Source organism: Carettochelys insculpta, chromosome 2, assembly GCF_033958435.1.
Source record: "Carettochelys insculpta isolate YL-2023 chromosome 2, ASM3395843v1, whole genome shotgun sequence".
In the NCBI taxonomy this organism is placed as follows: Eukaryota; Metazoa; Chordata; order Testudines; family Carettochelyidae; genus Carettochelys; species Carettochelys insculpta.
Genome location: NC_134138.1, coordinates 282101411 through 282125646, shown reverse-complemented (window position 1 = coordinate 282125646; position 24236 = coordinate 282101411). Strand labels below are relative to the sequence as shown.

The window sequence follows — 24236 nt, the reverse complement described above, 5'->3', positions numbered from 1 at the left end:
CTCATATGGCTGGAGGTCGGGGTCCCCAACATGCCTCAGGTGGTGGGCGCCTGCTGCATCCTCCACAACACTGTGGAGGGAAAGGGGGATGCCTATGTCCCCAGGGGGGACCCGCCAGCTGGCGCTGTCTATGAGCAGATGGGCGCCGCCCCCATCCACCAGGCCCACTGGGACGGCCACCGCATTTGGGAGGCCCTCAGGCAGGCCTTTGCCAGTGGCCACCTCTGACCCGCATGCACACCCACATCCCACGCACATCCGTCACCCACCATCCCTGCCACCTCCATCCCCACCAGCACTGCACCCGCACATCCACCACGCACCAGCCACCGAGGAGCACAGCACAGAGTGGTGAATAATAAAGAAACGTTTATATAAATGGGTGTTTGTAGATATGTACAGGGGGAAACATAACTTGGAGGGGAAAATCTAACTCGGAGAGGGGCGGTGGGGGGCTTAACTTGGAGGGGGAAACCTAACTCAGAGGGGGACGAGGCGCTCATTCTGGGACATGGGTGGTGGGCCGCAACCCCCGGTGGCCCCTAGAGCCCCTGCCCCCCAGGGTGCGGGGTCCCTGGCGAATGGGGAGGGTGCCAGTAGCACTGGCAAATATTGCCGGCGAGTGGGCCTGGCGGGGACAGAGGGGGCAGGTTTGGTGGGGGCAGGGCCATCAGGGGGAGATACCGGGGGGGGGGGGTGCCAGGAGGCGGGCCACAGTGGCCGTGTGCTCCCACACACCATGGCTAATGCCCTCAAGGGTGTCCAGCAGTCTGTCTGAGGCTGCCCTCCGCCACTCCATGTTGGCCCGGGCAGCACGGGATCCACCTCACTAAAAGAGGAAAGAGTATCTTTGCAGGCAGGCTTGCAAACCTAGTGAGGAGGGCTTTAAACTAGGTTTGTTGTGGGAAGGTGACACAAGCCCAGAGGTAAGTGGGGAAGGAGGAGGGAACAATTAAGTGGGTTTCTTGGGTGAAGAGAAGAAAGTGGGCCACTCAACCACTTCTCTAAGATGCTTGTACACTAATGCCAGAAGCCTGGGGAACAAACAGGAAGAATTAGAGGCCCTGGCTCAGTCACACAAGTATGAGGTGGTTGGAATAACGGAGACTTGGTGGGACCATTCGCATAACTGGAGCACCGTCATGGACGGTTATAAATTGTTTAGGAAGGACAGATGGGGAGAAAAGGAGGAGGAGCTGCGCTCTATGTGAGAGAGCAGTATGGTTGCTCAGAGCTCCAGTATAAGGAAGGAGAAAATCCAGTTGAGTGTCTTTGGCTTAAGCTTAGAGGTGGAAGTAACAGAGGTGATGTTGTAGTTAGTGTCTGTTACAGACTGCCAGATCAGGGAGAGGAGATAGATGAGGCTTTCTTCAGGCAAAGTGAAGCTACCAAATCACTGGCCCTGGTTCTCATGGGAGACTTTAAGCATCCGGACATTTGTTGGGAGACCAATACATCAGCACACAGACAATCCAGGATGTTTTTGGAGAATGTTTGGCATAACTTCTTGGTACAAGGGCTGAAGGAACCGACCACGGGCCATGCGCAACTTGACCTGCTGCTCACAAACAGGGAAGAACTAGTAGAAGAAATAGAAGTGGGAGGAAACCTGGGCTGCAGCGACCATGAGATCGTAGATTTCAGGATCTGGACAAAAGTAAGAAAGATGAGCAGTAACATACAGACCCTTGATGTCAGAAGAGCAGACTTTGACTCCCTGAGAGAACTGATGAGCAGGATCCCGTGGAAAATGAAGATGAAGGGGAAAAGAGTTGAAGAGAACTGGAAGTATTTTAAAGAAATCTTGCTGAAGGCACAGGAACAAACAATCCCGCTGCGTAGTAAGAAATGCAAACATGGTAGGCAACCAGCTTGGCTTAACAGGGAAATTCTTAGTCAGCTTAAATTCAAAAGAATGCATACAAGAAATGGAAATGTGAACAGTTGACTAAGGAGGAGTATAAATATACAGCTGGAGAATGCTGGGCAGTAATCAGGAAAGCGAAAGCACAATTGGAACTGCAGCTGGCAAGGGATGTGAAGAGTAACAAGAAGGGTTTCTACAGGGATGTGAACAATAAATGGGTTATCAGAGAAGGTGTGGGACCATTACTGGATGAGGGAGGTAACCTAGTGACAGATGATGTAGGAAAAGCTGAAGTACTCAATGCTTTTTTTGCCTCAGTCTTCACAGACAAAGTCAACTTCCCCATGACTGTCCTAGACAATGCAGTATGGGAAGGTGGAAGGCAGCCATCTGTGGGGAAGAACAAGTTCTGAGATATCTAGAACAACTGGATGTGCACAAGTCCATGGGTCTGGATTTAATGCACCCCAGGGTACTGAGGGAATTGGCAGAGGTCATTGTTGAACCTTTGGCCATTATCCTTGAAGACTCTTGGAGATCAGGGGAGATACCAGATGACTGGAAGAAGGCAAACGTAGTGCCCACCTTTAAAAAACGGAAAGAAGGACAATCCAGGGAACTATAGACCCATCAGCCTTACCTCAACCCCTGGGAAAATAATGGAGGGAATCCTCAAGGAATCCATTTTGGAGCACTTGGAAGAGGGGAAAGTGATCAAAACTAGACAACATGGATTCACCAGGGGCAAGTCCTGCCTGACTAATCTGATTAACTTCTATGATGAGGTAATAAGCTCTGTGGAAACAGGGAAGTCAGGGGATGTGATATGCCTTGACTTCAGAAAGGCTTTTGATAGGTCTCCCACAACATTCTTGTCCATAAGTTAAGGAAATACGGATTGGATCCTTGGACTATAAGACGGATAGAAAGCTGGCTTGATAGCCGGGCCCAACGGGTAGTGGTCAATGGCTCAATATCTGGATGGCGGTCTGTTTCAAGTGGAGTGCCGGAAGGCTCGGTTCTGGGGCCTGTGTTATTCAACATCTTTATTAGTGACCTGGATGAGGGACTGGTTTGTACCCTCAGCAAGTTTGCGGATGACACAAAACTATGGGGAGAGATAGATTCGTTAGAGGGTAGAGAGAGAATCAAGAGGGACACAGTCCCACACCAAAGGCTTTTATGTAAATTAGGTGGTCATGGGATAGGAGGAAAGGTCCTTTCATGGATCGGGAATTGGTTAAAAGACAGAAAACAAAGGGTGGGAATAAATGGTAAATTTTCACAATGGAGGAGGGTAACTAGTGGTGTTCCCCAGGGGTCAGTCCTGGGACCGATCCTGTTCAACTTGTTCATCAATGATCTAGAAAATGAGGTAAGCAGTGAGGTGGCAAAGTTTGCAGATGACACCAAGTTGTTCAGGACAGTCAAAACCAAAAGGGATTGTGAAGAACTACAAAAAGATCTCAGCAAACTGAGTGATTGGGCAGCAAAATGGCAAATGAAATTTAATGTGGGTAAGTGTAAGGTAATGCATGTTGGAAAAAATAACCCAAATTACACGTACTACATGATGGGGTCAAATTTAGCTACGACAGATCAGGAAAAGGATCTTGGAGTTATAGTGGATAGTTCTCTGAAGACATCCACGCAGTGTGCAGCGGCAGTTAGTAAGGCAAATAGGATGTTAGGAATTATTAAAAAAGGGATTGATAATAAGACAAAAGATATCATACTTCCCCTATATAAAACTATGGTACGCCCACATCTCGAGTACTGCGTGCAGATGTGGTCTCCTCACCTCAAAAAAGATATACTGGCATTAGAAAAGGTTCAGAAAAGGGCGACTAAGATGATTAGGGGCTTGGAAAGGGTCCCATATGGGGAGAGGCTAGAGAGACTGGGACTTTTCAGTTTGGAAAAGAGGCGATTGAGGGGCGATATGATAGAGGTATATAAAATCATGAATGGTGTGGAGAAAGTGAATATAGAAAAATTATTTACCTTTTCCCATAATACAAGAACTAGGGGACACCAAATGAAATTGATGGGTAGTAGGTTCAAAACTAATAAAAGGAAATTTTTCTTCACACAGCGTACAGTCAACCTGTGGAACTCCTTGCCCAAGGAGGCTGTGAAGGCCAGGACTCTATTAGGGTTTAAAAAAGAGCTTGATAAATTTTTGCAGGTTAGGTCCATAAATGGCTATTAGCCAGGGATAAAGTATGGTGCCCTAGCCTTCAGAACAAGGGCAGGAGATGGATGGCAGGAGATAAATCACTTGATCATTGTCTTCTGTTCTCCTTCTCTGGGGCACCTGGCATTGGCCACCGTCGGCAGATGGGATGCTGGGCTCGATGGACCTTTGGTCTGACCCAGTATGGCCATTCTTATGTTCTTATGACCTGGATAAATTGGAGGACTGGGCCAAAAGAAATCTGATGTGGTTCAATAAGGAGAAGTGTAGAGTCCTGCACCTGGCGCAGAAGAATCCCAAGCACTGTTATAGGCTGGGGACCAACTGGCTCAGCAGCAGTACGATGGAAAGGGACCTAGGGGTTATGGTGGATGAAAGGCTGCACATGAGTAAACAGTGTGCCCTTGTAGCCAAGAAGGCTAACGGCATACTAGGGTGCATTAGGAAGAACATTTCGAGCAGATCTAGAGAAGTAGTTATTCCTCTTTATTCGGCAGTGGTGAGGCCACATCTGGAATACGGTGTCCAGTTTTGGGCCCCCCAGTATAAAGAGGATGTGGATTTCTGGAGCAGGTTCAGCGAAGGGCAACAAAAATGATTAAGGGTCTGGAGCACAAGACCTATGAGGACAGGCTGAGGGATTTGGGCTTGTTTAGTTTACAGAAGAGAAGACTTAGAGGTGATTTAATGGCAGCCTTCAAATTCCTGAAGGGGAGCTCTGAAGAGGTGGGTGAGAAACTGTTCTCAGTGGTGTCAGATGTCAGAACAAGGAGTAATGGTCTGAAGTTGAAGAGGGAGAGGTGTAGGTTAGATATTAGGAAAAATACTTCACCAGGCGGGTGGTGAAGCATTAGAATGCGTTGCCTAGAGAAATGGTGGATTCTCCATCGTTTTTAAGTCCCAGCTTGACAAGGTCTTGGCTGGGATGACTTAGTGGGAGTTGATCCTGCTTGAAGCCGGGGGCTGGACTAGATGACCTCCTGAGATTCCTTCCAGCCCTATGATTCTGTGAGCTGGAGGTGCTCCTCAGCCACCTCGGCCTGGTGCTGGGTGTTCCTCGGCCCGGCAAGGGACCCTCTGGCCACGGCCCCAATGGCACACTGCCTGGGGTGGAGTCTGGACACCTCTGACGGCTGCAGGTGGGCTCACCGGGACAATGGATGGTGCGGCTGTGTGGAGAGGAGGAGAGCATGTCAGTAGTGTGCCATGGACAGAGGGGACGTGGCTGTGGCCTACCCGTCCAAGACCACCCCATGGGGGCCCTGCCCCTGCAAGGGACACTGACCCCTCCAGAGAGCACCGACTGGCCCCCACCATGGGACCGGGCCTCCTAGCCTGCATGTGATTCCAGGGGTCACGCCCGCAGGTGGCCCTTCCCGGCCTGCAGTGCGCGGGCCCCGGATGCCATCTGGCACTGACCGGCCACCACCCGTGTGGCTTACGGCACTGTCCACTGGGAGTGGGTGCTGGGCATCGCTGGTGTGGCACCGTGGGGTGCCACATCCCATGTGGGAGCTGGCCTGTGGGCAGCCTGGGATCACCGGTTCTGTGTGCAGGCGCCTAGCCCATTGTATCGCCCCCACCCTGTGGAATAGGTGTGTGCCCCTCCCTGGACATACCTGAGGGTCCCTCGGCAACGTCCGGAGATGTCCGGCCCTCGGTTGCCCAGCTGGAGGAGCGGGAGGGGATGACTGTGGTCAGCTCCCTGTCCTCACTGGACCAGTCCGTGATCCCCTCATCTTCCTGGGTCCCCGATCCGGGCTGCTCCTCCTCCTCCTCCTCCAGCTGCAGCTCCTCCCCGGAGGTGTCCAGGAAAGCCACGGGGGCGGGGCGGTGAACTCTCCTGGGGCCTCAGGATGCTCCGTAGCTCTCTGTAGAAGGGGCATATTGCTGGTCCTGCCCCCAAGCATCCTGCCTGGTCCCTGGCCCGGGCATATCCCTGGCATAGCTCTTTTACTTTGGAGTGTACCTGCTCTGTGGTACGCTCTGGGTGGCTCCTGGTGTGGAGGCCCATTGCCAGGCAGCCGAAGGCTGTGGCATTGCGCTGCTTCACGCCCATGTGGTACAGCACCTCCTCATCCTGCCAGAGGCCGAGGAGGTCCCACAGCTCCCGCGCCGTCCAGGAGGGGCCCCTTTCTTTTTTTCTCCCCCTGGGAGCCTTGTGGGGGCTCGGGGAGGGGGCGTGGGGCTTGCGGGGGGGGGTGGATGGCTGCTGGCCACGAGGGTGCTGGTGTGTGTGTGTGTGCAGGCTGCTCCTACCACGCTCTCAGCTTCCTGCCACGGGTTTCCTGCGTGTGTGCAGCTTTAAGGCAACCGAATGCAGGGACCATAGAGCCCCACTGCTGCCGGCTGGAGCGGCCCCGCACTCCAGCTGATCGGCACCATGGTGGACCTGTATTTCGAAAGAGCGGACTGTGGAGCATCTACACGTGTACTCTTTCGATTTATTATTTCAAAAGTGAGCTATCTTCCTGATACGGGATCGGGGTTCAGATTTCGAAGTCTGCACCCCGTTCTTTCAATTTTCTTTCAAAAGATGGGTTTACACGTGTGGATGCTCCTCAAGCTCTTTCGAAAAAGAGCCATTTAGTTTGAAATTTTTTTGCACGTGTAGACACAGCTTTAAGCTTTTGGCTTAGAGAAATACTAAATTTCTGATGGGGATCTAGTGGGACAAAAATAAATATACCTTTCATGTTCAAATAATTTTAAATAAACTATTTTGTTCAAACTTTCAAAAAACACAAAGTACTCTTTGGGTTGAGTCACTTCAACTGGAAAAAGAATAATGAGCAATTCAAAATAGAGGGCTAGAAAAGAAGCCAAGAATAAACCTTTAATTACCGATTAAAATATTCATCATTTATTTCTCCCATAACTGAAAGATGAAATTATCCCTCCCCTCAGGTGCTCACAAACTAAGTTAATTATGATGTAACTAGACAGAAACAAGGAGGCTGGGGGAGTCGGAGTTAACATTCATAGAACAGCTTAATGAGCATACTGCATGGTGAGAGAAGTGTGTGTTGAATGGATGTGCTGGTAGGTTAATTTCAGATGGGTGACATGACAGAAATGGTTCTTTAAAAGATAAAAAAATGTTTACTCACTATGTAACTGTTATTCTTCTTCAAGATGAGTTGCCCCTGTCTATTTTAATATGTGTGTGCGTACATCGTGTGCATGGCTGTCAGAAGATTTCTCCGCTGCGGTACCTGTCGAGTCAGCTGCACTGCCCCCGGTGAGGATGGCATGGATATTGCCTATAAATACCCCTGTTGACCAGACCTCCACTCACTTCCTTCTTTCTGGATAATGGGGGAGTCGGGGAGGGGGTGTGTCCAGAATAGACAGGAGCAACACTTCTTGAAGAAGAACAATTACAGAATCACAGAATCATAGGGCTGGAAGGGACCTCAGGAGGGCATCTAGTCCAGCCCCCTGCTTCGAGCAGGATCAACCCCAACTGTGTCATCCCAGCCAGGACCTCTGCAGGGGACCATCGTCCCTGTGTTACTTTGTTGCCCATGTGTGCCCCCCATCCTATGTGGGATGCATCCGTTGTGATTAAAAACGCAATTTGCTAGTGGTGGAAGGGCACCCCTGATAGCAAGTTCTTGGGGTATGCCCACCATGACAGAGACTTTCGCACCTCCATTGTGGGCGATACCTTTTTGTGAGTGGCATGAATCATTGGCTTGTACATGGTTGCCAACCAGTGCTAAAGGCCTCGAATATGTAGGCAGGCATTCTGCACCACGAACACAGTGGTGACCATGTGTCCCAGTAGCTGTAAGCAAGTTAGGACTGGTACTGTAGGGCTGTATGTCAGCACCTGCACCAAGGATCTGATGACGCAAAAACGTGCATCAGGCAGATATACCCTCAACATAATAGAGTCTTGGCATGCCCCATCTATTCTCTCTTTTGCGTGGGCTCCGTCGTCGATTTTTGAACGTTGATGACTAGGCCTAGCGAGAGGAAGGTCTTTGTAGTGATAGCTATCATTCACAGGACATCTGCCCGTGAGATACCCTTCAGCAGTCAGTCATCCAGATATGAAAAATGAACATGTCCTGCCGATGCAGGTAAGCTGACGCTACCGCAAACATCTTGGTAAAGACCCTGGGCTCTGAAGAGAGTCCAAAGGGAAGGACTCTGTATTGGAAGTGCTCCGTGCCCACTTTGAAGCAAAGAAAGTGCCTGTGTGCTGGATGGATCATTATGTGGAAATACGCATCTTGTAGGTTGAGGGCTGCGAATCAATCCCCACTGTCCAGTGCCATGACTATGGAGGCGAGTGTAGTCATCTCAAAATGCTGTTTGCACAGATATTGTTTGAGAGGACATAGGTTCAGGATTGGCCTCCAGCCTCCTGTTTTCTTTGTAAGAAAATATCGGGAGTAAAACCCTTTCTCTTGGAATTCATCCAGGACTCTCTCCACCGCCCCTATAAATATGAGGTGGTCTACATCCTGCTTTAACATCGTCTTGTGAGAGGGATCCCTGGGGAGGGACGCGGTAGGGGGTTTTGGTGGGGGCATGGATCTGAATGGGATGGTATATCCCTTGGCTACAATTTCCAATACACACTTGTTCGCAGTGATGCTTCCCATTGCCGACAGAATGGTGTGAGTCGGTGGTGGAACATATGCTGTGATTGGCAGTGAGGGATGTTTGCGGTGTCGCAATCCTCGACATAACCGTAGAACTTGGTGTCTTGGATTTTGTCCCAACAATGTACATCCTTGTTGGGAACGTCGCCTGGATGGCCTCTGCTGTTGCCGTTGGTGGCGCCCTTGATCGTAACCCCGCTGGTACTGTGAACGCTGGGGTTGGTAGGTGTAACACCTTTGTTGTGGGTAGAATCTCTTCCTCCTATAGGGAGGGGTGTACATCCCCAGCATTCTGAGCATGGTCCTCGAATCCTTGCTAGAATGGAGGACTGAGTCAGTGGAGTCAGCAAATAGCCTTTCCTTGTCAAACGGAAGATCAATTATTTTCATTTGCAGGTCCTTGGGGATGCCAAATATTTGGAGCCACAACTCTCTATGCATCACCACTGCTGTGGCTGTGGAGCATGCCACTGTGTCTGCAACATCTAGGGCAATCTGAACACCTGTGTGTGAGGCTGCATAGCCTTCCTGGCCTATCGCCTTCAAGACCGGTTTCTTATCATCCGGGAGGACGTCCATGAGAGAGGCAAGTCTGGTATAATTGTCAAAGTTATGGTTTGAAAGGTGGGCAGCACAGTTGGCCATGTGCAGCAGGAGGGTGGTGGAGGAGTATACCTTCCTTCCGAATAAGTCCAATTTTGTTTTGCATCCTTGTCGGACCCCACAGATCTGTATTGTGGCATCTTCAATCTGTGTTGCGAAGATTCCACTACTAGGGAGTTTGGTTGTGGGTAGTTGAACAGAAATTCCATACCCCTGGATGGTACAAAATACTTCTTGTCTGCCCCCTTGTTCGTAGGTGGAATGGAGGCTGGGGTCTGCCATATATTTGTGGCAGCTTCCATAATGACTTCATCTAGTGGGATGGCTATTTTGGATGATGCGGGGGGTCTCAGTTTCTTGAGGAGTTTATGGCGTTTCTCTTGCACTTCTGCGATCTGTACGTCCTGAGTGTGTGCCACCCTCTTAAAGAGCTCTTGGAATTGCTTGAGGTCATCTGGGGGAGATATATTCCCAGGAACAACCGCCTTGTCTGGGGAGGACGAGGAGGCATAGCTGTGATAAACCTCCTCCTGCTCCTTGGACACCTCCTGTGTCCGTTCCCTTGAGAATTCTAGGGGAAGGTCTAGCAACTCTGGACCTGTCCCCACTGGAGAGGCATGTGCTCTTTTTGAAGGGAGAGAGGAGAGGTGGCTATGCAACAAAGGTTGAGGCGGGGATCTGTCTCTCGACCTTGAGCGCCGGTGCCGACAATGTTCACCACGAGTGACTGTAATAGCAGGGGCAGGGTTCAGGTGGTGGAGATCTAGACTATGATTGGTGTCTATATGCAAAGTGCCTAGAGGAGTGTGATCTCCTTGATGATGTAGAGATCGGCAGGGATGCTCTACAGAAGCGCTCGTGCGGTTCCGTTAAGGCAACTGGTGAAGGATGTCTGAGCCAGGGAGATGGTGGCTGTAGAAATGGAGACGGAGGTCTCAGGAAGGTTGGTGGTGTTGCTGGCCGTTCTGGGATACCCATCTCAGGAAAAGAGCTGGGTGAAAGTGGGATCCTGAGAATGTCTGGTGATGGACTATGGTGCTGGGTCTTAGATCTTGCCTTGCCCAGCCCGTGTGGTCAGTGCCACCCCCCCACCCCCCTCCGGTGCCTGGAACCTCAGTGTGGGCATTGGTGCCGTCAGTGCTGTGCCCGGTGCCTCCGCTTGCAGTTCCGCGAGCATAGCCATCTCCAGCACTGTTGGCCCCCGTACCGGGGTCTCCGGTTCCAGTGCTCTCAGTGCCGTAGCCTCCAGTGCCTGCCATGTCAGTGCCTGCAGTGTTCTCGGTGCCGATTATTTACTGGTCGGAGCCCCAGGCACTGTTTTATGTTGTGCGGCCTTCTCACTGCTTTGAACAGCCAGTCCTTCACAGCCCTGTGCCTCAATCGTCCTGCTCACAGATATCACTGGCAAGGATCGAGTAGGGGACACCTTCTTTTTCGTATGTGTGGAGGAGGTCAAAGAGGTTGCCTTCCTCTTATGCAACCCTGAGAGCCCTTCCCTTTGGGGCATCTCCGATGGCTCAGGCAGGAGGGCCTTGTCAAACAAGATCATTTTTGATCTCATCTCCCTGTCCTTTCTCACTCTGGCCGTTAGTTTAGAGCAATGAGGACATTTTTGGGGAAGAGGGGCCTGTCCCAAACAGAGAATGCATTTGCTATGGCCATCGGAGGCAGGCATAGCTTCGCGGCACAATTCACATTTCTTAAACTCCGGCAAAGACATATCTTCTCAGAGTACTTAACTATTTCTAATGCTAAACAAATCACTAAACAGCTACTAATAGCTACTAAACACAGATAAGGTTCACAGTCTCTGAGACAGCGGACTGCCAGAGGCAGCCGCCTCTTCCTTCTTTTTCTCCTCTTTTCTCTCCTTTTTTTTTTTGAACTATATACAAGAGAACTTTACCAGTCTTATAGAACGAGAAAAAAAAAATGAACTATACTATACATCGAGTTTATCTGTCTTAGGTGGTGGAGCCGAAGTGGATTCCATCTGCAGCCGTTGGCAGTTGAGAGGAACTAGCGTTGACCGGATCGTTCACGTGACTGAAAGTGCGCGAAGGGCCGACGCACATCGGCACATGCGCGACCCGATGAGCTACAGCTGGAAATCTCTGATCTGAGGTGCCAGGGCAAGCCTGACAACCAATGCGGCGTACCCATGGGGACCACTCGAAGAAGAAAGGGTGTTACAACATTAGGTATAAACAGAGGATGCAGAGGCAGGTGTACTTTACCCTTAGGGTTCAGATATCAGGGGCCGTCAATTCTGACACTCTGCAGACCAATGTAATGGCCACCAGGAATGCCTCCTTATGCAACAGGCATGCCAACAAGCACATGGCCATATGTTCAAAGGGATGGCCCATCAACAGTTACTAACAGATAACGTATTAACAGATTAAGACACCAGGAAGGAAGGCAGTACAACCTATCCAGACCCTTAAGGAACTGTACCACCACTGGGGCCCCACACAAGGATTGGTCCCTCAACCCTGGGTGGAAGGATGAGACAGCCACCAGGTTAACCTTGACACTGCAAGACCCTCATGTTTAAGGCAGAGTAGGCAATCCAGAAAAGGGGGACAGACGTGCCCAGCAGGGTAAACCCTTTAGCTGGATACTGCACGGAAAACAATTTCCATTTAGCCATATAAATCGGCCTGGTGGACAGTTAAACAGCTGCCCAACACCACCTCCTGCACTGGCGCCAAATACTGGTGCTCCAACCAATTCAGTCATGGAGTCTACACACTATGGCTACATCTACACATGCCCCAAACTTCGAAATGGCCACGCAAATGGGCATTTCGAAGTTTACTAATGAAGCGCTGAAATGCATATTCAGTGTTTCATTAGCATGCGGGCTGCCGCGGCGCTTCGAAATTGACACACCTTGCCGCCGCGCGTCTCGTCCAGATGGGGCTCCTTTCCGAAAGGACCCCGCCCTCTTCGAAGTCTCCTTATTCCTATGAGCAGATGGGAATAAGGGGACTTCGAAGTAGGCGGGGTCCTTTCGAAAAGGAGCCCCGTCTGGACGAGACGCGCAGTGGCAAGCCGCGTCAATTTTGAAGCGCCGCAGCAGCCCGCATGCTAATGAAGCGCTGAATATACATTTCAGTGCTTCATTAGTAAACTTCGAAATGCCCATTTGCGTGGCCATTTCGAAGTTTGGGGCACGTGTAGATACGGCCTATGAGGTGCAATGAGTCTAGGTTTGGGTGTCTCAACTGGCCATTCTCCTGCATCAGGAGGTTGGGCAACAGGGGAAGAGATATAGCCCTTTTAAAAGGCAGGTCCGTGAGGATGGTGTACCAAAACTGCTGGGATGAAGCCAGGGCTATGAGGATTAACTCTGCCCTGTCCTGGCAGATTTTTGGATAGGCTCCTAGGTATCAGAGGGAATGGAGGAAATGCATACAGCAGCTGCCCTGACCAGGACATGTGGAAGGCATCTGAGAGGATCCCTTGGCATGGCCCTGAAATGAGCAAAACTCAGGGCACTTCCTGTTGAGGCAGGAGGTGAAAAGATACACCCTGGAGTACACACACTCCCGAAAAAAGGCCCACATTATAGCCACTCAGAGGGATCACTTGTGAGACTCAAAGGACTGGCTAAGGCTATCTGCCAGGCTGTTCTTCACCCGCAGAAAATACGACATATGAATCAGTATGTCCTGCTCTACACAGAAATCTCACAGATATACAGTCTTCCTGCAAAGAAGTGGGGCTGGCCCTCCCCTGCTGGTTGGTGTTGTCCATTTGGATTAGTTCTGACTTCCCCCTCAGATGCAACACATATGTTTATTATGCCAGGTGAGTTCCCTGACTTTGATGTGGAGGTGCAGACCTTGCTCTGTCCACAGATCTTGAATCCAAAACTCTCCCAAGTGTGTGCTCCAACTCATTTCCAAGGTATTTGTTACCACAGTAAGCTAGGGCTGAGTCAGGACAAAGGGGACCCTTCCCTCAGCACACTACTTGTTCCTGAAGCCACCAGTCTCGGGACCTCAAGGTTACCACATCTATTGTGACCATCATGTGATCCCTGGATGGCTGAAACATGGATGCTAGCCATGTATGAAGGGGATCGAGGGGGAGACAAACATGGCAGAGCACATATGTGCAAGAGGCCATATGTCGCAATAGCTCCCTCACTGTGGTTGTCAGACAACGCTTTAGAGTTAGGATGATGCTCACCATGGTCCGGAAATGAGCCCCCCAGGAGCAAGACTCTCTGCCCTCAAGTCCAACAGGGTGACGCTGAACTCTATCCATGGACATCGTACCCAATGGACTGAAAGTGAAAAACCCATTACAATCTGATTTGTCAGTTTTTATTTCAATTTTTTTTAATCTCTGTATTATAAAACTGTCATTTCTGTTCTGGAAATGTTATAACTGTAGACCTGAGGAAGTGGGTCTGCCCACGAAAGCTCATCACCTAATAAATTATTTTGTTAGTCTTAAAGTGCTACATGACTGCTGTTTTGTTTTATTAGAATACAGTAGTAGACTAACACGGCTACCTCTCTGTTACTTTGGATGGGAGTCTGGGTAGATTTGGCACATTTAATACAAGTTCCCAAATCCTAATGGTGTTCTGGACAAGCTGGACATGCTGCATGAAAAGCTCCCGTGACATGCCCTTTATGAGCCAGTCATCAAGGTAGAACTCCTGGACAACATGCCTTCGGTACCCCTGCATGAGCTGATGGGAATAAGGGAACTTCGAAGTAGGCGGGGTACTTTCGAAAAGGAGCCCCCATCTGGACGCGCTGCACAGCAGCAAGGCGCGTCAATTTCGAAGCGCCGCAGCAGCCCGCATGCTAATGAAGCGCTGAATATGCATTTCAGCGCTTCATTAGTAAACTTCGAAATGGCCATTTGCGTGGCCATTTCGAAGTTTGGGGCATGTGTAGACATGGCCCTAGAGTTTTTGCCTCCTTGTTTTGGGAGTGGGCCCCTGCTGACCCTGATGTTCTTGGTGATTAACTAAATCCACTACCAGCAACCTGGTGGAGCATGGATGTAAAGGTCTTCATACTCCTTTTGAAGCACAAAGTACCTCTGTTCAACCCCCTTTTCCATCAGGAAGATAGACAATGGAGGTCTGCCACAGGACATTCCCTGAGGTCATGATGGTTTTGGTCGGCAGTGAGGTGACCCTAGCCAGACTCTCTGGTGACAGCACATCCACTATTGGGTCCATCTCCTCCACCACATCTTCAGCAGGGAGGTTAAAAGGCCATGAGGCACCCTGCAAAGGTGGTACGGGGGGCCTTGGGTTATAGAGAGTGTCAAGAGCTACATACCTGCCACTGGTTCTCGTGGGAGACTTAAAGCATCCAGACATTTGTTGGGAGACCAATACAGTACAACAGCACACAGACAATCCAGGAAGTTTTTGAAGAATGTTGGGTATAACTTCTTGGTACAAGTACTGATGGAACTGACCATGGACTGTGCATAACTTGACTTGCTGCTCACAAACAGGGAAGAACTACCAGGAGAAATAGAAGTGGGTGGCAACCTAGGTTACAGAAATCATGAGATGGTAGATTTCAGAAGTCTGACAAAATGAAGAAAGGTAAGAAGTAAAATAAAAGAACCTTGATTTCAAAAGAGCAGACTTCGATTCCCTGAGAGAACTGATGGGCAGGATCCCTTGGGAAACGAAGATGAAGGGGAAAAGAATTCAGGAGAACTGGCAGTATTTTAAAGTAATCTTACTGAAACCACAGGAACAAACCATCCGGCTGCATAGTAAGGCTGCATCTACACTAGCACAAAACTTCAAAATGGCCATTTTGGCCGTTTTGAAGATAACTCATGAGGCGCTGAAATGCATATTCAGCACCTCATTAGCATGCCACCGGCTGCAGCTCTTTCAAATTGCCGCATTTCGTTCCCGGGAGTGGCTCGTTCAGATGGGGGTCCTTTTCGAAAGGACCCAGCCAACTTCAAAATCCCCTAATAGGAATAAGGGGATTTCGAAGTTGATGGGGTCCTTTTGAAAAGGATCCCCATCTGGACAAGCCGCGCGGGAGCGAAACGCAGCAATTTCGAAGAGCCGCAGCCGGCGGCATGCTAATGAGGCGCTGAATACACATTCCAGTGCCTCATTAGTAATCTTTGAAATGGCCATTTTGAAGATTTCGCTTAGTGTAGACGTAGCCTGAGAAATGCAAATATGGTAGGCAACCAGTTTGGCTTAACAGGGAAATCCTTGGTCAGCTTAAACTCAAAAGAGATGAGTATAAAAAGTGGAAACATGGACAGTTGGCTAAGGAGGAGTATAAACATATGGCTGGAGAATGCTGGCAATAATCAGGAAAGGGAAAGCACTTCTGGAACTGCAGCTGGCAAGGGAAGTGAAGGGTAACAAGAAGGGTTTCTACGGCATGTTAACAATAAGAAGGTTATCAGGGAAGGTGTGGGGCCGTTATTGAATGAGAGAGGTAACTTAGTGACAGATGATGTAAGAAAAGCTGAAGTACTCAATGGTTTTTTTGCCTAAGTCTTCACGGACAAGGACAGCTCCCACACTACAGTATGGGAAGGTGGAGGGCAGCTCTCGGTGGGGAAAGAACAAGTTAAGAGCTACTTAGAAAAACTAGACGTACACAAATCCATGGGTCTGACTTTAACGCACCCAAGGATACTGAGGGAATTGGTAGGCGTCATGGCCAAGCCTTTGGCCATTATCCTTGAAGACTCTTGGAGATCGGGGGAGGTACCGGATGATTGCAAAAAGGCAAACGTAGTGCCCATCTTTAAAAAAGGAAAGAAGGACAATCCAGGGAACTATAAACCGGTCAGCCTTACCTCAATCCCTGGGAAGATAATGAAGGGGATCCTCAAGGAATCCATTTTGGAGCACTTGGAAGAGGGGAAAGTGATCAAAAGTAGTCAACACGGATTCACCAGGGGCAAGTCCTGCCTGATCAATACGAGTAGCTTTCATGACGAGGTAACAGGCTCTGTGGACATGGGGAAGTCAGTGGATGTGATATACCTTGACTTAAGCAAAGCTTTTGATATGGTCTCCCACAACTTTTTTGCCCATAACTTAAAGTATGGATTGGATCCAGGGACTATAAAATGGATAGAAAGCTGGCTTGATGGTTGGGCCCAAAGGGAAGTGGTCAATGGCTCAATATCTGGATGGCGATCAGTTTCAAGTGGCGTGCCCCAAGGCTTGGTTCTGGCGCTGGTGTTTTTCAACATCTTTATTAATAACCTGGATGAGGAATTGGATTGCACCCTCAGCAAGTTTGCCAATGTACTAAGCTAGGGGGAGAGGTAGATTTGTTGGATGGTACTGATAGGATCCAGAGTGACCTGGATAAATGGGAGGATTGGGATAAAATAAATCTGATGTGGCTCAACAAGGAGAAGCATAGAGTCTTGCACTTGGGACAGAAGAATCCCAAGCACTGTTATAGGCTGGGGACCGACTGGTTAAGCAACCGTACAGCAGAAAGGGACCTAAGGATTACAGTGGATGAAAAGCTGGATATGAGTAAACAGTGTGCCCTTGTAGCCAAGAAGGCTAAAGGCATAATAGGGTGCATTAGGAGGAGCATTTCAAGCAGATCTAGAGAAGTGGTTGTTCCCCTCCATTCAGCACTGGTGAAGCCACATCTGGAATACTGCATCTAGTTTTGGGCGCCCCAGTATTAAAAGGATGTGGACATGCTGGAGCAGGTTCAGCAGAGGGCAACAAAAATAATTAAGGGGCTGGAGCACACCACCTATAAGGAGAGGCTGAGGGATTTGGGCTTGTTTAGCTTACAGAAGAGAAGACTAAGGGGCGATTTAATAGCAGCCTTCCACTTCCTGAAGGGGAGCTCTAAATGGGATGATGAAAGACTGTTCTCTGTGGTGACAGATGGTCTGAAGTTACAGAAGGAGAGGAGTAGGTCGGATATTAAGAAGAACTACTTCACCAAGAGGGTGGTGAAGCACTGGAATGCATTACCTAGAGAGATGCTGGAATCTCCATTCCCAGAGGTTTTTAAGTCCCAGTTTGACAAAGTCTTGGCTGGGATGACTTAGTTGGGGTTGATCCTGCTTGAAGCAGGGGGCTGAACTCAATGACCTCCTGAGGTCCCTTCCAGCCCTATGATTCTATGATATCACATCATCTGGTGAGGACAAGGACAAAGCCAGTAGGGGAGGGGTACCCTTCTGATCCTCAAGTTCCCCTTTCTCTATCTGGCCCTCAATTGTGGCACTGGGAGCTAATCTGAGGGCTTGACTGTTCCCTGTGAAGAGGCTGCAGGTCTGTCTGTCTGGTCATCCCACTCTGGAGCTGGAGCCTCTGCAGCTGCTGAAGGGGCCCACGGCCCCGCGGGTGCCACCAGAGGGGCATGAGAAGGGGTATCCAGGCTGTGCACATGGTGGTAGGTCCAACAGGGCCACTGCACCAGTGCTTGCCACTGGGGAGGCCAGGTCTGCACTAGTGCCCGGGAAGGCTCCTGATGACAGTTCCTGGAACAGTGCCTGGAGCAGTGCCATGACGTGGACTGGCAGCAGGAGCTGCATGTCATGATGGAATCCACCTCTGAATCTGATGTGCACTCTGATATGAATCTAAATAAATAAAATTTAAAAATAAATAAATGGAGATAAACGTCTCATAGAACTGGAAGAGACCTTGGAAGGTCATCAAGTCCAGTCCCCTACCCTCTTGGCAGGACCAATCACTATCCCCCACACCACTTTTTATTTAATCTTTTCACCTGATGTCCCTAAATGGCCCCCTCAAGGATTGCACTCACAACCCTGGGTTTAGCGGGCCAATGCTCCAACCATTGAGCTATTCCTCAGGGCAGAGCAGTGCCATACAGTGCCAGCAATTGGTACCATGGTGAGTGGCCTTGAAGCACAATAGCCTCCAGTTGCCCCTATGTTTGGGAGCAAGCAGGCTGATGAGGAGTAAGCCATGATGAATATCAGTGTCAAAGGAGAAACCTCCAGTGCTAAAGGCCTCCCCACTGTCAGTGGCACTGTCAGGAGTTCTGCAAAAGTAGCCTGTGTTGTGAAGATGGGTTGCCTCAGTGACAACCACAATGGTGTCAGGACAGGATCTAGCCCCAGCGCAAGGAACAGTGTTGGTGCCGAGAAGGGGTCTGGGGCAAGTGTTGGTGCTGGTGCCATAGTCAGTGCTGGTACAGATGCTGGTGCCGTACCAGGGAAGGGATGGGTGCTGGGTTTGGCCTTAAAATTGATGCCAGGGCCTCAGGTTGACAGTAGAGGGTCACCAGCAGGGCAGGCAAGGCCATGGTTGGCTCCAAACCTGCACCAGGTGGACTGGATGGTGCCGCCAATTCAATAAGTTTCCTAGTGGCCTTGAAAGCGTTCATCATGGAGGGAAGAGTGAAGTCCTCCACAATCACCAGTGCCAAGGAAGACACTGTTGCTGGACCTTCCTACGGACCTGGAGCCAACAGGGATGGAGTTAATGCTGGGCACACAGACACTGCAGTCATTGGCCTATGGCATCTCCAGGGCCTCACTTGGCCTCCTGGGGTAAGAGAGACCTCTCTCCACATGCCTCCTCTTTTTCATTGCTGAGCAATGGGAGTGGTTAAGTTCCTGTCTTCTGCACTGAGGAGTGTGAATGGTGTCAGGGAGGCAGTCTTTGGTGCTGGGGAGAAATGCCAACTTCCTTGTCTGGCCTAGGTGCCAAGGTGTCATGCTCCGAGGCTGCTGCACGCTGCACCAATGAAGATGGAGTCAGCTCTTGGGGCTTGAGAGCTGATTACATAAGGATCGGCTTCAGTTTCTAATCCCGCTCTTTCTTCATCCTAGGTTTGAATGACCTCCAAAATGAAAACTTGTCCTGCAGGTGACTCTCCCCTAGGCACTTAAGACAAGCTGAGTGCGGCTTGCCCTTTGGTACAGGCTTCCAACATCGTCCACACTGTTTAAAGTCCTGGGGCAACTACATGCCCAGGGGCATGACGAACTCATAACGACAACTACAGGTTGAACCTCTCTCATCTGGCACACTCGGGATCTGACTTGTGCCGGATGAGAGAATTTGCTGGACAACAGGAGGTCAATATTGTCTAGCACGTTACCAACTCTTTCACTGCCTACTGGGCTCTTAGCAGACACTTAGGGATAAATTACAACTAAATAACAGCACAGAACACTGAGAGCCAGGACAGGTGGCTGTAAACAAACTTTATGGGACCACAGGAAACTTGACCACACCCATGATAAGTGGTCCTCCAGCTAACTAATCATGCTGGATTATGGATGTTGCTGAATGAGAGAGCTCCAGATTAGAGAGGTTCAACCTGCATCAGTAAATAATTAACAAGCAAAGAAACTCTCAAGCTAGGGAATGTAACAAAGTGGGTCTTTGCCCACGAAAGCTTATGCTCCAAAATTTAGTCTATAAGATGCCACAGGACTTCTTGGCCACGTCTACACGTGCACGCTACTTCAAAGTAGCGGTGCCAACTTCGAAATAGCGCCCATCACGGCTACACGTGTTGGGCGTTATTTCGAAGTTGAAATCGACGTTAGGCGGCGAGACGTTGAAGTCGCTCACCCCGTGAGGGGATGGGAATAGTGCCCTACTTCGAAGTTCAACGTCGAAGTAGGGCACATGTAGCCAATCCACGTCCCGCAACATCAAAATAGCGGGGTCCGCCATGGCAGCCATCAGCTGAGGGGTTGAGAGACGCTCTCTCTCCAGCCCCTGCGGGGCTCTGTGGTCACCGTGTGCAGCAGCCCTTAGCCCAGGGCTTCTGGCTGCTGCTGCTGCAGCTGGGGATCCATGCTGCATGCACAGGGTCTGCAACCAGTTGTCGGCTCTGTGGATCTTGTGCTGTTTAGTGCAACTGTGTCTGGGAGGGGCCCTTTAAGGGAGCAGCTTGCTGTTGAGTCCGCCCTGTGACCCTGTCTGCAGCTGTTCCTGGCACCCTTATTTCGACCCTGGAGGACGTGTAGACGTTATTCATCGAAATAGCCTATTTTGATGTCACTACATCGAAATAAGCTATTTCGATGTAGCGTGCATGTGTAGACGTAGCCCTTGTTTGTGAAGATACAGATTAACATGGCTACCTCTCTGAAGCCAGGGAATGCCACCAACTGCAAAGCTGCAGTAGAAGCTCCAACAACTCTCAGCAGGTGGAAAGAAAGAACTGAGCAAGGGTTGGATTGGCAGAGGTATTTATAGCCAATGTCCATGTCGTCACTGCTGGACATTGGCTATAAATGGGGTGCTACAGCTGACTGACAGGTATCGCTCAGGGAAAAAAAAATCTTCCAACAGCTGTGCATGTAGCACATGTACACGTCAGAATGCACACGAGCAATCACTTGAAGAACTGTTCAAGTCATTACATACAGATCACAGGTAACTATTACTAGTTACTGCAAATCTAGAAGAAATTGCCCTTCCACAGACATATGGCATGTCCTTTCACTCATGATAGACAAGGGGAGTGTACATAACCAAATTGAAGAAAAGCTCAATGCTCAATCTGTATGTATGAAAAGCTGCATGTAGCTTAATCACTTGCCTCTTTCACCAATAAAAGATCTATTTGTCCATATAATTCACCTTCTGGAATCAGCACATTTTATTGTGAGACTGGTATAAAAAAGTATATAGCAAAGCTTTGATTCATAAGTCAGATCTATGCAAAACAAATAATACAGAATACAGAACAGCAAGACAAACTTCTTCCAGCACTGCAAAGTGGAGAAAAAACTATGTGGGTACGTGATTTTAGGAGAGTATGTCTACACTTACAAAATCAAAGCATGTGAATAGCTTCTGTCTCACTAGTAGCAAAGGCCCTCCTTATCCATATGCAGAATACGCAGCCATGTATGGCCCCAGAATTACATGGGGCATCACATGCGTCTGGCTGGGACTGGGGGAAACAATGCAATATCTCAGTGAGTGCTGCAGCTGAATGTGCTTGCTGGGATCTATGGGAAGAGCAGAGTTGGATATGGCATGCTGGGTTGGGAAGGAGAGATCTACACTTATGGAGTGTGACATGTCTTTCACCAGTCACTCAGATGCCAGGAGAGGTCAGTATGTTTGGTTTGTTTAAGGAGTAAGAAGGAGAGAGAGCTCAGGCAAGGTACTTTAGCAGCCCCAGCTACAGTCATAGTGCTCTTTGCTGCCTAGTGCCTTGGGATTCTTCTGTCCTCCCCAGCATGAGGAGTTTGTAGGTAGCCCACCAACGCCCAGTCTCTCCCAGCAGCAGTGGCTGCCGTGGCACAGGCTGGCTGGAACCCAGCTGTATGAGGGACTCCCTGCAGCTAGAAGTAACACTTTGTGCTGGCCGGCTGTAATTCCAGTAGCAGAAAGAGTGTGGATCCTTCTCAGCAGCAGCATGAGTAGGAGCTGAAGGAGCACCCTAACTTCCTTGGGAAAAGTGGAGTCCACACTCTCCCAGGCCAACCCGACTCCCCGCCTCCCAGTCCTGGACACAACTTCGCCCCTGACTCCTGTGGTGGTGGGGTGTGCAGGCTCAGGGTGGCTGGCTTCATGCCTTGAGGGCAGCCTGAGCACGTGCTGCATGCGCCATGTGTTTGTTGGAACAAACATTTAACCCTGCTCATTCCCGTCTACCTCCCACTCACTGCTGCCTCTCCCCTACGCTGTCCTCCTGTGCCCGTACCTTCCCATTTCCCCGTCACTCCACACTACCTCTCCTTCCCCTGCCCCCTATTGTCTCCCTCCCCCTACTCTCCTCCTATTTCCCTGTTCCCCTTTCAGCCTCCCCCCATGCCCCACTCACTGCCTCCTCTCCCATCATTCCGCATGTTCATTCTCCCCTGACCACCCACTCACTGCTGCCTCCTCCCAATGTTGTCCTATTATCCAGCCTCCACACTGTCCTCTTTCTCCCCAGTCATTGCCTCCCCTGACCCAGAGTCCCACAGCTTCTACTGTTACCCTTCCCACAACTCACTGCCTCCTCTTCCTCTGACTGTCCTCTTGCCCCCCCCCCGTCACTGCTTCTCTGTCCCACACTGTCCTGTTTTGTAACCAAAAAAGCCAGAAAGATCGCTTTTAATTAAAACAAATCCTTGTTTCACTACCTCTTCATAGTAATTTCCAATAAAATCTTACATTGGCAAATTTAAAATTATATTACTTGCATCATTCTGTCAGAAAAATCAGAATTTTTCTGTAGTGCTATTTCTTTAGTCAATCAGTATCACAGTGAGTTTAATATGTTTAAAATGGTTTAAATAGTGAATAAGTGGCAAGTTTTCTAATTCTGTAGGCTTACATTTGTGTTGCTAAAAACAATTTGGGCAAGTATAGGGGCACCACTTTTATAGTACTGTGTAGTGCACCACAAATTCTAAGGCCAGTCCTTTGGTAGTGCCTGTTTACAGCCATGTGAAGCTGAAGAAATTTAGAAAATTATAAAAGGAAACATATTAAGAACCACCTATCCATCCAAGACATTGGCAGGTGCTAGTGCCAAGCTCTGAAGAGATCTTGCTGCTAACAGGGATTTACCTGTTGGAAGTATTTGTCACAGTTGATGTATTCCTTATCATGAGAGTCTTGCAGTTTGTTTGTTTTGATGTACTGCCAGAGAGCCTGAATAATTGCTGATCGGGTCTGTGTGTGTATTCCCAACAAACGAGCCAGTCGTGGGTCCAGTTTAAACTGTGGAGGCTGCAGCAGAGACAGACAGACAGACAGACAAATGCACGGGGTTGAGGTGAGTTTTGTTTTAAATTTTTTATGAATTTGTTACTTATAAAAGGTGACAGACTGGAATAAACAAGATAGCAAAAGTACACGCTGCCTATGATGTGTGCGTCAGCCCTGCCCTGGAAGAACAATATTCAAGGGTGAAAGGAAAGTTCAGTCCCTGTGGACCTCTTGGCCTATCTATTGAGCCTACCAACAAGTGGACCAGTCAGTACCAATTTTGATCATGGCTTTTGTAACATGGGAACAAGAAATAGAACTGATAACCACCAATATTAATTCATATAAGCAGGCCACTAAACAGCCATCAGAGGTAACAACTTTCATCACTACTGATGTAGCCCAAATTTGAATCAGTGATCTATGATCTGGAAAGTCCCATTAGCAGTCATCTAACGTATCCAGGTCCTAAGCTAAATGAAGTTATAAATAGCACAGGGCAATTAACAGATTTTTTGGTTCATCTAGTAAAGAAAAAAATAGAATATTCTACTTATTTTCAAAAATTTTCAGAATTTGTCAGAAAATTGGAAATGTGTGTCTGTCCACCCATATAATCTTTAGTTCATTTCCTCAGATGACAAAGTTATGAGAGGTAGGTAACCAATTTGATTCCTCAAGTGCTTACTCATGTTATTTCTACTTCAGGTGATTCATAAGCAGTACCTATAAAGATGGGTTTGGAGTTTGCAGCTTATTGGCTTGCAGTACTGCCCTACCAAATACAGCATCATCTTGGGCCTGTTGGGTCATTGGACAGTGGGATTTAAAAGTACGGACAGATGAACAGGTGACTGTTCTGCAGATATCCCAGCTAGGCACATGGTCCAGAAAGGCTGCCAAATAGGTATGTGCTCTGACAAGAGTGGGCAGTGATAGTTACTGGGGAAAGCACCTTTGCTTGATCATACTGGAAGTGAATGCTGGCAATGATCCAAAAAGAAATTCTTTGAGTGGATACCAGCCAGCCCTTCATTCTATTGGAATGGCTTGGTCCTGTAAATGTAGAAGGCCAGAGCCTTCCTGGGCCCCATCTACACCTCCTCTTTCGAAAGAGGAATGCAAATGAGGGAAATTGAAAAAGCAAATAAGGCACTGATTTACATATCGTGCTTCAGTTGCATAATCTCTTTTCAGAAGAGATTCTTTCAAAAGAAAAAAAAAGCAGTGTAGACGGGGCTCTTTCCAAAATAAACCCCGACTTTCAAAGAACCCTTTTTCCTGAAACAAAAT

The 24236-nt window shown here is 49.1% G+C and overlaps 1 protein-coding gene across 15 annotated transcripts in view; it reads right to left on the bottom strand.

The window, feature by feature from the left end:
* Positions 1 to 24236, bottom strand: part of SMARCD3 (SWI/SNF related BAF chromatin remodeling complex subunit D3) — a 311319-nt gene that overhangs the window by 29937 nt on the left and 257146 nt on the right. For all 15 annotated transcript variants that reach the window (XR_012644121.1, XR_012644120.1, XM_074985431.1 and 12 more), the window contains one exon: positions 22803 to 22964. Coding sequence is in view for 13 of the 15 variants with exons in the window: in XM_074985431.1 (XP_074841532.1) it covers positions 22803 to 22964 (162 nt within the window). In the remaining 2 variants the exon portion in view is untranslated. The remainder of the gene's footprint in view (positions 1 to 22802; positions 22965 to 24236) is intronic.